The sequence below is a fragment of the Protomyctophum parallelum genome (assembly GCF_964188405.1).
Source record: "Protomyctophum parallelum genome assembly, chromosome: 5".
Taxonomy (NCBI): Eukaryota; Metazoa; Chordata; class Actinopteri; order Myctophiformes; family Myctophidae; genus Protomyctophum; species Protomyctophum parallelum.
The window spans coordinates 3,145,334-3,157,628 of record NC_139702.1 but is presented as its reverse complement, the minus strand read 5'-3'; the positions used below and the strand labels follow the sequence as shown (position 1 = coordinate 3,157,628).

At 44.4% G+C, this 12,295-nt stretch overlaps 1 protein-coding gene across 1 annotated transcript in view; it reads right to left on the bottom strand.

Annotated features, from left to right (window-relative positions):
* The window catches only part of LOC310859198 (uncharacterized protein), a 70,122-nt gene that overhangs the window by 11,531 nt on the left and 46,296 nt on the right, over nucleotides 1-12,295 (bottom strand). The window contains exons 21-22 of the mRNA XM_083765599.1: nucleotides 4,790-4,822; nucleotides 126-794 (exon numbers count right to left, since the gene is read on the bottom strand). Of these exons, the coding sequence (XP_083621725.1) occupies nucleotides 126-794; nucleotides 4,790-4,822 (702 nt within the window). The remainder of the gene's footprint in view (nucleotides 1-125; nucleotides 795-4,789; nucleotides 4,823-12,295) is intronic.

Genomic DNA, 12,295 nt, shown 5'->3' with positions numbered 1-12,295 from the left:
AGTGAGTGCTTCAGTGCCGTATTTGCGTAGTATCTTTTGAAGTGGCCAGATTAATTGTTTTTATTCATATTATATTGTCCTCTACTGTGCACGTTAAGACTCCCCTTTGCAACGATATCAAATACCTTGGGAAGTTCAAGACAAGCAGGCTTGCATGAAGAAACCTCTCCATCACCAGCAGCAGAGCTAGACGACTTGGTCTCCTTTGGTCCAGAGTTCATCTTGTCCTCTTGAGGTTGCATGGCGAGGGACTTCATGGCCGCATCCGGGTTGCAGACTCGTGTGGGAGCAGCGTTGGAAAGATCCTCTCCATCCTGCTGGTCTTTACTCAATTCTTTCCCAGCGACTTCATCCTTGCTGCTGATCTTCTCATCTTTCAGCTTGCCCTCCTTCATCTTCTTCCACAGTGAAGCAGTGTGTTTTATTCCCTTCAGGTGTTCACATTTAAAATTATTATTTTTAAGGTATTTGATTGAGCACTTACAGAGAGAACAGTAGTAGTGGTTTTTTTGGGTTTTGTATTTTGGGTGTTGTACAATACATTCATCTTCGCTGAAGATCTCAATGTTTTTGTCGTCTCTCTTCTTCCCAAGGTGCAGGTTCAGGCTTAGCAGCTGGTTGTGTTTCTTTCCATTCACGTGGGTGTCTACACATTTAGCGTCTCTACTGTTCACCGTGCTTTCACAGAGTGTACAGAAGAAGTCTATGGCCGTGCCGTCGTAACAAAGGTCCACAAGATAGTCATACTTTCCATTCTGTTGAGTGTAGTCCTCCTTGTCATGGACCGGTGACTGCTAGGAACAGAAAACAAGGACATGTCAAGCTGGACAGTTAAGAATAACTGTTATCTAGATCCAGGGTTCCTAAACATTTCAGGCTGCATATCATTACAGGTGAAAGGTTTCCCACAAATAATTGATATTTGCATGACACAAGACAAGTATACAATAACGATTAAGTGGATAATCGATGATTAGATAGATAGACTAGAAAACATACCGTTCTTCTCAATTATTCAATTAATATATACACAAGTTATCGATAGAGAATTCACTAAGAGGGGGCACGGTGGCGCAGTTGGTAGCGCTGCCGTCTCACAGCTAGAAGTTCCTGGGTTCGATTCACGCTGGGGACGCTGGGGGGCGTGTGCTCTCCTCCACGTCATCAGTGCCCATACCCTAGGTGGGGTTGGAAAAAGTGCCTTTTTGTGTGGAGTTTGCATATTCTCCACGTGTCCCCTAGGGTAGGTACTAGGTAGGTACCCTCACAAAAAACATGCAGTAATCCTGGTCCCTAAAATGCCTCGCCCTGGCCAGCTGGGGCGCCTGACGGAGGGGAAAGGAACTGGTTGGAATAACGTGTAGAACCCAGGATTACATTAGATAATTGACACTGGGTGAAAAAATAGGGTTACAAAATCGTGGGATAAAATATAGTGAAAAAAATATATATATACGCCAAGACTATAATAGATAGTTGCAGCCCTACACCCTAAGATAAGAGTGCTATTTCTGGGGCTCCGAGTCCTCTCCTACCTTAATATCCTGCTGGTCTTCATCCTCGCGGCTGGTCTTCTCATCAGCATCGTCTCGCAGCTCGCCCTCCTTCAGCTTCTTGGCATCAAAGTCTAATGCGCTTTTGTGTGTATTTGAACGCAGGTGATTTTGTTTACTATAAGACGATATGTTGCAGAGTTTACAGTGATACGTTTGCTGTCCTTTAACATTACGGACACTTTTCTCAAAACACTTTTCTCCCAACAGTTGTAAACTGTGTCCTCTTCCCTTCAGGTGTTCATCTTTAGCCTCGTCATCTTCGCCGCTGATCTTTGAATCACCGCCTGCAATTCGCCTGCAATTATCTTTTTTCTTCTCTCCTGGGGCAGATCTTGGAGTAGAGGCAGATCTTGGAGTGGAGTCCTCCTTGTCAGCTGTGGCCACTGCGTGGTTGTCTTTGTCATTGACAGCTGACACCTAGGAGCAGAAAACGACATAGCAGCTGACCTGTATGACATGCAGTAGAGTCAAAAGTACAATATTTCTATATGAAATGTAGGCATTTAAGTGATCAGCTTGCAAAAAAACTACAATAAAAAAACAAATGCTCCGAAATGTACTTAACAGTACACAAGTAAATGTACTTAGTTACTGTCCACCACTGCCTTTGAGTAAGTATAAATTGGCCTCTGGGCTGAACTGGGACGACCTTGGGAAGTCGGTCACAGCTCCCATCTTGTGTACCATTACTGTAGTATCCGTGTCTTTAAACTCACATCTCCTACCTTATCTACCACCACTGTAGTATCCATGTCTTTAAGTTTAAACTCACATCTCCTACCTTATCTACCACCACTGTAGTATCCATGTCTCTAAACTCACATCTCCTACCTTATCTACCACCACTGTAGTATCCATGTCTTTAAACTCACATCTCCTACCTTATCTACCACCACTGTAGTATCCACGTCTTTAAACTCACATCTCCTACCTTATCTACCACCACTGTAGTATCCATGTCTTTAAACTCACATCTCCTACCTTATCTACCACCACTGTAGTATCCATGTCTTTAAGTTTAAACTCACATCTCCTACCTTATCTACCACCACTGTAGTATCCATGTCTTTAAGTTTAAACTCACATCTCCTACCTTATCTACCACCACTGTAGTATCCATGTCTTTAAGTTTAAACTCACATCTCCTACCTTATCTACCACCACTGTAGTATCCATGTCTCTAAACTCACATCTCCTACCTTATCTACCACCACTGTAGTATCCATGTCTTTAAACTCACATCTCCTACCTTATCTACCACCACTGTAGTATCCACGTCTTTAAACTCACATCTCCTACCTTATCTACCACCACTGTAGTATCCATGTCTTTAAACTCACATCTCCTACCTTATCTACCACCACTGTAGTATCCATGTCTTTAAACTCACATCTCCTACCTTATCTACCACCACTGTAGTATCCATGTCTTTAAACTCACATCTCCTACCTTAGCTACCACCACTGTAGTATCCATGGCAACGGCGTCGGGCGGAGGAGGATTACTGGGGAAGTCGGTTACGTCTCCCACCTCGTCTACCGTCACAAAGTCCAGGAGGTCTGGGAAGTCTCGGAACTGATCCTCTTCCGACTCCACCTGAGGATGGTGATGAAATAGATGAGAACGCTCCTCCGTCCTACTCCTTCCGGACCCGGAGGCCACAACACTCCCTGCCTACAGGAGTAGTGACACAAGTATCACCCTACAATCTACTGTTGATTTAGTCCATGGGTCGGAGGGGGGGGGTCGCCAAATTATTTTGGGGGGTCCCCAAATTATTTTGGGGGGTCCCCAAATTATTTTGGGGGGTCCCCAAATTATTTTCAAAAAATAAATCTTTGCAACTAAATGGCTGGAAAATGTAAATTAAGAGTTTACATAGTACGTGGTGCATGCATAAACTTTCCTTAATGATTATATCTGGTTTCAGTATTCATTTATATATTTTCTCTATTATTCAGGTTATTTTTGCAGTCAGTTTGTATTGTTGGTGGGGAGGGGGGTTGCGAGACATGGCCAAAGCATTTCCGGGGGTCCCCAGCCAAAAACGTTGAGAACCCCTGATTTAGTCGACTGAAATGTATTTTGACGGGCCTTGATGGTGTCGTAACGACTGATTTTAGAGTTGGTTGCATGCTGAAAATAGCCGATCTTGTAGAGCTGCTATTTTCAGCTATTTTTATGCTATTTTATGCTTGATTCATGATGAACCACTGATTCCAAAGACTTTCGTAGTGGAAATATTCACTCATTGCACTCATTGCCGCACTAAAGCGACATGGAGCATGTCACAGATTTAGCGACTCGGATTTAACGTCCTAAATGGATTAAGGCGAGCATTCCAGTTACCATCAGAACATCTATATCAAATTAAAAAACATTAAAAAATAGATTTTATCTCGTCTGATCCACGAGCACATTTTTACTAAAAAAAAATAAAAAAAAAACATTATTGACATTGACATTTCCGGTGAGCACCTGGTTGTCTCTTTTTCTCTGCCAACTATATCAAATACCTTGGGAAGGTCAAGATCAGCATGCTTGCTTGAAGAAACCTCTCCATCAACGGCAGCAGAGCTAGATGACTTGGTTGTCTCCTTTGGTCCAGAGCTCTTGTTCAATTCCTTTGGTGACGTGTCGCACACTCGTGTGGCAGCAGTGTTGGAAAGCTTCTCTCCAACCTTAATACGCTGCTTGTCTTTACTCTTTCGTTCTTTTGGAGCTGCTTTCCCAGCAGCTTCCTCCTTGCGGCTGGTCTTCTCACCAGTCTTGTCTCTCATTTCGTCCTTCTTCACCTTCCTGGCACGCTTGTCGTCCAGCGACGTTGCGACACTGTGACCCATGTGCGGCACATTGCTGCGACCAGCTGATAACAAACTGCTGCGACCAGCTGATAACAAACTGCTGCGAGCAGCCATGTGGTTTTTTCCCTTCAGGTGGAGGAATTTAGACTTAAGGTCATTGATGTAGCACTTACAGAGATGACAGTAGAAGCGCCTGAGGTTAATGTTCTTATTAACCTCTTCAACATAGTCTTCTTGCTGCATGCGAGACAGCATCTGGTGCCTTTTCGTTTTCAGGTGGGCGTCTATACGTATAGGGTCTATAGATTTAAACCTGCTGCCACAGAGTGTACAGAGGAAGCCAGTGACCGCGCCCTGATGACAGACTTCCTCCATATAGTCACGCTGACCGTTCTCCTGAGTGCCGTCCTCCTGGTCAGCTGCGGGCACTGAGTGGCTGTCTTTGTCATCGTCAGGTGACTCCTAGGAACAGAAAACAAGATCACGGTCAAGCTGGACAACACGAGAGTACCAGACCAGCATGATGGCACTCTAAAGGGGGTTTAGTTGATTTATTTTATTTTTTTATATTTATATTTATTGGGTTTTTTCTTCAACATAACATAACATAGCACGGTGGGAGCGGGGAAAAAGAGGAAACATCGGGCAACAGATTCACACGTACACACACACATACACACACGCACACACACACACACCATGCCATTCCGGTCACACCGTAACCTCACCATTTAACGTCCAATTAATGTAGTTAAAAAAAAATGTCACTCGTTCTTCGATTTCTTCAAAAATAGCAGATCTACAAGCTCATATCGCGCCACTCGGTGGCGCGATATGAGCTTGTAGATCTGCTATTTTTCAATAGCTAAAGCATAACATGATGCCGACACCAAAATGGGTGCCCGGTCAGAATGGGTTAAAAACATCTCTCAGCCAGTGTGTATGTGAGGGCGGGGTGGGTGATTTCCATCTCATAAGAATTAGGCGTCTTGCCAGTAGTGTTACAAAGGCTATAAGGTCTGCTTGGGATCTAGACAGTGGGAGTTGAGAAATGCCAAACAGCGCTGTAATGGCGTTAGGCACTATAAGTGTCCCAGTTAATACTGTAAGCGTCTCAAAGATTTCCGTCCAAAATGTGCTCAGAGACGAACATGTCCAAAACATGTGTGCGTGTGTTACCGGTGTCTGATGGCATTTTTCACAGTTAGGATCAATGTTATCGTATATTTTTAACAGCTTAGCTTTCGTCCAGTGGGTTCGATGTACGACTTTACACTGGAGTAGGCCATGTCTGGCACAAGCTGATGAAGTGTGAACACGACTGAGAATATCCTGCCAAAGATTGTCTGAGATTTCCATTTCCAAATCCTCCACCCAGCACTCCTTCACACTATTCGTAGATACAGAGGATAGGGACTGCATTAGGTCATAAAAATATGAAATTATACGTTTTTTTCACCGGTACCTGAATTAGAAAGTTATCTATGGGGCTTTTTTCGGGTATGTCAGGGAATTGGGGGAACCTGTTACACACAAAACTCTAGATTTGTAGATAGCGGAAGAAATTTTGTCTGGGGAGATCGAACAAATTTGAACGCTCTTGGAACGAGCCAAAAACATTATTAATGTATAAATCTTTGAATCGTTTGATTCCCAGATTGGCCCATACGGCAAATGCCCCGTCTGATATGGAAGAAGGAAAGACATGGTTATCTATTAGTGGGGCCAGGGTAGACAAAGACTGTAGGTCAATGTGTCGTTTAAACTGATTCCTAATTTGTAAAGAAGTTTTAACCATTATATTATTTGTGTACAAGGAGGAGTTGCAGTTGGGAGGGCAATGTACCAGAGCAGCCAGAGATACAGGCCTTGAGGAAAATGTCTCCATCTCTAGCCACTCTGGTGGAGGGCTAAGTGCTCCTGGATATAGCCAGAGTTGTAGCATACTGAGATTCGCAGCCCAATAGTATAATCTAAAATTTGGCAAGGCCATTCCTCCCAATGGTTTTGATTTTTGTAGAAAATCCTTACGGAGTCTAGGTTTTTTTTTATTCCAAATAAAGTCCAGTATTAGGCTATCAATTTTTTGAAAGAACGTCTGTGGGAGAAAAATTGGTATGGACTGAAATAAATAGGAGAACTTAGGTAGTGTTCATTTTGACAGAGTTAATCCTTGCGGCCAAGTTTAGTGGAAGCAGTGACCATCGCTCAAAGTCCTGTCGCATACCAAGTAAACATGGCTCAAAATTGGCCTGCAGTTGATTTCAGAGTAAAAGCGGACATGTCTAAATAATAACATCATCCATGTCTGTGATACTACTTTGTATATAGTGATCATCAATAGAGTAGAGAGGCAGATATCTCCCCTAGTACGTATTTGTATGTATATTGTTTGTTTGGTTGCATTGTCCTGTCTTTTCTTTTTCATGTACGTTTGATTAAAATGCAATAAAAACTAAATGGAAAAGAAATAATATAGAAATGTGGGTTCTCAGCAGAAACCAGTGGTGACCATTGGCAATCAACCGACTGCTGCCGATTTCTGTGGGGTCCCCCGGGGTAGGTTATTTATGTGGGGTCCCCCGGGGTAGGTTATTTATGTGGGGTCCCCCGGGGTAGGTTATTTATGTGGGGTCCCCCGGGGTAGGTTATTTATGTGGGGTCCCCCGGGGTAGGTTATTTATGTGGGGTCCCCCGGGGTAGGTTATTTATGTGGGGTCCCCCGGGGTAGGTTATTTATGTGGGGTCCCCCGGGGTAGGTTTATTTATGTGGGGTCCCCTGGGGTAGGTTTATTTATGTGGGGTCCCCTGGGGTAGGTTATTTATGTGGGGTCCCCCGGGGTAGGTTATTTATGTGGGTAGGTTATTTATGGGGTAGGTTATTTATGTGGGGTCCCCCGGGGTAGGTTATTTATGTGGGGTCCCCTGGGGTAGGTTATTTATGTGGGTAGGTTATTTATGGGGTAGGTTATTTATGTGGGGTCCCCCGGGGTAGGTTATTTATGTGGGGTCCCCCGGGGTAGGTTTATTTATGTGGGGTCCCCCGGGGTAGGTTTATTTATGTGGGGTCCCCTGGGGTAGGTTATTTATGTGGGGTCCCCTGGGGTAGGTTATTTATGTGGGGTCCCCAGGGGTAGGTTATTTATGTGGGGTCCCCCGGGGTAGGTTATTTATGTGGGGTCCCCCGGGGTAGGTTATTTATGTGGGGTCCCCCGGGGTAGGTTCCAGAGGTTCCTCAGGATAAATGATTGATTGCGAACGCACTGAGCACTTACTATGAGACCCTGCAGATCATGTCTGTGTGTGTGTGTGTCTGTGTGTCTGTCCCGCTGTGACACCACCCGCCCGCCACCAGAGGGCGCAGCTGTAGCACACACACACAGGGCGCAGCTGTAGCACACACACACACACACACACACACACACACACACACACACACACACACAACCACACACACACACGAGCAGCGTTCGCTTCCCGCGTTTGCGCGTCTTACTTGTAGTTAGGAACCAAATGGACCAGTGCAGGTCTGCAACTCTGAGAGTGTAACCATACATAAACTCTCAGAATGATGGTAGTCCGTAGCCTATTGCATACCAAACTGGGGTTACCTTGAATGAATCCCCGGAGACAGGCAGTCCGCGACCTGAGGTGAAGATCAGGGGATTGCTCTGGACGACACACGGAAACCTGGAGTAGTGTCTCTTGACGTTGCAAACCGCATCAGCTGTTAACATCTCACAGATGATCTGAACGGTGGAATGAGGGATTGTTTTCGTCAATAAAATACCAAGTGTGCAACAGTTACTTACTCGTACGAAAGAGTTTAATAAAAAAATATAGGTGATCAGTGAAATTCCACAACAAAGTTTAGTCCGTTTAGCTCAGCAGTTCTCAAGATGGGGTCCCAGTTAACCCCAGGGGTCCCGGGGGTGCCCAGTTAAATGATATAGGAACCAATGGACCCTTACAAATGTCCACCAGGCCTGGTGGACATTTGCGAGAACCGGAGATTTCGCTTTGCAGTGATGCTTCTGCTGCAAATTGACAGCTTATAGGCATTTATTTATTTTAGATATCGTTTGGACTATTTATGCCTTTATTTGAGAGGACAGTAGACTGCCAGGAAATGGGGAGAGAGAGATGGGGAGTGACATGCAGCAAAGGTCATCGGGATCAGGATTCAAACCCACAAGATGCCGTCAGGCTTGATTACCCGGACATCTACGGCAGCCGTCCAGGCCATCTAATGGGTATTTATGTGGGGACCGAAATCTGCGTTGTGATTCGGTACCTGACATATAGGAGTATCGGTACCCAAGCCTACTTATAGGGGAGGAGCACATGGGCTAATCAAATAAAATAAATCAATATGATTTTGTTGAGGCATGGCGAATGGCTTGGGCATCCCTGCTCTATCACATGCAGCCACCGCAATATGTTTCAAACGAAGTCCACACCCACAACACCAGAGGGAGTGCAACAAACCATGTACAACCCAGATTCGGCACAAACCAGGGACTAAATTCTTTTCGCTCCTATGCCACCAAAATGTGGAACGCCCTACCAACAGTCATTAAGAAATGTGAATCCCTTGACTCCTTCAAAACCGCTCTCAAAGGGCACCTACGGACGGCTGCAATTCGAAACTGGCCTCTGTCAAATCTGAATCCCCCCCACCACACCCCACCCCTTTCCCCTCACTGTATATGTATCTTTTCCCTTTTTGCTTCCTATATGATGAATTCCTGTTCTGTTCTTTAGCTACATAGAAGTGTCTATTTGTATGTCTCTAAATGTTTTGATGAATTGAACAATGTGGACCCTGTTGTAAACAAGTGTAATGCTTAATTGGGTCATCCACTCACAGTTAACAGTCTTTGTATTGAGTTTGTGCTTGAAATGTACTGTAAATTCTACAAACTGTTAATAAATATTTCAATCAATCAATCAAAAACTCACCATGTTGTGATTGAGAACCAGGGTGTTGTGGACCTTTTCGATTCGCTCGACTAATTTCAGGACCTCCAAAGATGCGGTGGGCGTGTCAGGAACATTTCTGATCACCAACAGTTGCTTCCAGCATACGTCCTGCAAAACATCATCATTAATGATAATTAAATCATCAATTAACCCTAGTGTCCCTATAGTGGGCATGTCATGATAATAGGTGAGCATTCTCTTAAAATAGAGGATTGTGTGTTGTGAGTTTGTAGTAGGGGTACCGCAGTTAATCAAACCAATCAATTTAAAATATTATTATTGTTTGGCAAGGACTGTGTCAATGGAGTGTACAAACTATCTTAATTTCGAGCACATGTTTTAGTCATAGTGTATGCCCTCGTCAACGTGAGATTTATCAACCAGGGGTAACCGTCAATTCTAGCGTGAGATTATGTTGATAAAGGGATATTTCACTTTAAAAAGAAAGTATGGTCCTTTTATCGTCTACTCAGGCTATTATGAACACACCATGCAGTTTTTAAGTTGCTCGATCCAGTATTTAGATATTCAATATTCATTTTGATATTCATACAAACCCATTGTGACTTCGAACTCCATTTTAGCCATGTTCGATTAATCAAAAACATCCGTCCTTGGTTTTGGTGATATTGTCCTTCTAATAAGTGAGGTTCCCGTGTTTTTTGTATTTATTTTTTTGATAACTTTTCTATTTTTTATGGATTCTTGTCCTTTTCATTTGACAAAAAAACAGTGTGAAGTGAGTGGTGCAACTCCGTGTGGGGGGGGGGGGGGTCCCCGGAAGTTCCAGACACCCAGGAATGCGCCCACGGGGCCGGGCCGGTTCCGGCGAGCCACCCCACGTCCGAAACGGTTGAGAAATACCGTGTGGGGGTCCCTCTACTGTACTCTACTGTACTGGCACACCTGAAATCATATATATAGTTAATATGTGCGTGTGTGTTTGTGTTGCGCACAGGTGGTGAAAAACAACCATGCTGTTTTCGTGCTCAGACCCAGGAAGCCAGCCACCCAGCCACCCACACACACACACACACACACACACACACATAGCTCCGTAAGGGAGTGGTTGCACCACTTAAAAAAACACGGGCTCCTCACATATTAGGACAATTTGAGACACCAGAACTAAGGATGAATCCAACATGTTTAAAATGGAGTTTGAAGTCACAATGTGTTTGTATAGGAAGGGCAGCTGAATGAATATAAAATGAATGAATGAAAATGAATATAAAATATCTAAATAATGAAGCAAGAAACTCTCTGGGGTGTTCACATAAGCCTGAGTAGACAACAGTTTTTTTTTTTTAATATCCCTTTTTGTAAATTAATTCAATTGTGCTGTTTTTGCCATTGTTACATTTTGCTTATCTACCAAGTGATTATTGTCATTGATCACAGATTCAGGAAAATAGTCGCTTCCCAAAAATAACAGATCTACAGTACAAGCTGTAAAAGGCGCAATTATATATTTTATCCAAAGCACTTAATATAGATTGTGCATTACATTCACCCATTCACACACATATGTTGGAGGAAACCATGCAAGGCATCAACCTTCACATCAGGAGCAATTAGGAGTTCAGAGTCTTGCTAAAGCAGTGGTTCACAAAGTGGGGTCCGGGGACCCCCAGGGGTCCTTGAGGGAGTTCCAGGGGATACCCAGCTAAATGATAGTTTGGAACCAAATGGACCCTTATGGGTCTGTAACTACTCTGAGAGTGTACAAATGGATCCAATCCATTTGCTTCCATTTGTACACTCTCAGATTTACATTAACATTGATTTTACAATATAATTGGGGTCCCAGAGATATAGAAATGCCATTAAATGAGGGTCCATAGACTAACGCCAGGGCTCCACTGGGCGCGTCGCGTCTCCGTCGCGTCCTGCTTGTGTCATGACAACGTCAACGTCACGCTAGAGGTGCTCCACCGCGGGCATTTGAAAACTGCGCGTCAGCAACATTCTTTTATGTTGCTGTCAACGCGTGCGTGCGTCAAAAAACGAACCGGGGCAATTTTTGAGTCACCGAACGCAGCACAACACAACGTAACGTGGGCAGTGGAGCCACCCTCCATTGATTAAAAGGGAACATTCCCGACGCTGACGGAGACGCGACGGAGACGCGACGCAGACGCGCCCAGTGGAGCCCTGGCGTAATGCATGTCAAACTGGGGGATCTTGAAATTAAACTGGTTGAGAATCACTGCTTCTCTTAGGGGGTCCCTGCATGGCATATCTTTTCAAATGGGGGTCCGGGGGGGGGGGGGGGGGGGGGCAAATTAGTGTCAATTTGGGGGTACTTGACATGAAAAAGTGTTGGAACCACTGTGCTAAAGGACACCAACTCTGGGGGATCCCGGGATCGAACTGGGAACCGCCACTCTACCCCTGAGCCACTGCTGCCCCAGTTGTCATAACAACGGTGTGATTTGGTACTGTAGCTTGTAGATCTGGCAAGCAAGCAACACCAACAGCAAGGCGGTGTATACATTAAAATTAAAAATGTACATATTGTATGGACTTTTGGGTCAACTTTAGTCGTTATTAAATGTGCTATATACACAAGTAAAGATGACTTGACAATAAGTTTGCCATTAACCCATTCTGACCGGGCACCCATTTTGGTGTCGGCATCATGTCGTGCTTTAGCTATTTAAAAATAGCAGATCTACAAGCTCATATCGCGCCACCGAGTGGCGCGATACGAGCTTGTAGGTCTGCTATTTTTGAAAAAAATAGAACAACTGACATTTTTAGAATCTGATCTCAGGTCAGAATGGGTTCGTCAGACCAGCGTGTGTCCAGTGGTAACCTCGTATGAATCTGATCTCAGGTCAGAATGGGTTCGTCAGACCAGCGTGTGTCCAGTGGAAACCTCGTATGAATCTGATCTCAGGTCAGAATGGGTTAAGATAGGGAAGCTCAGAAGGAAAGACAAAAATACTT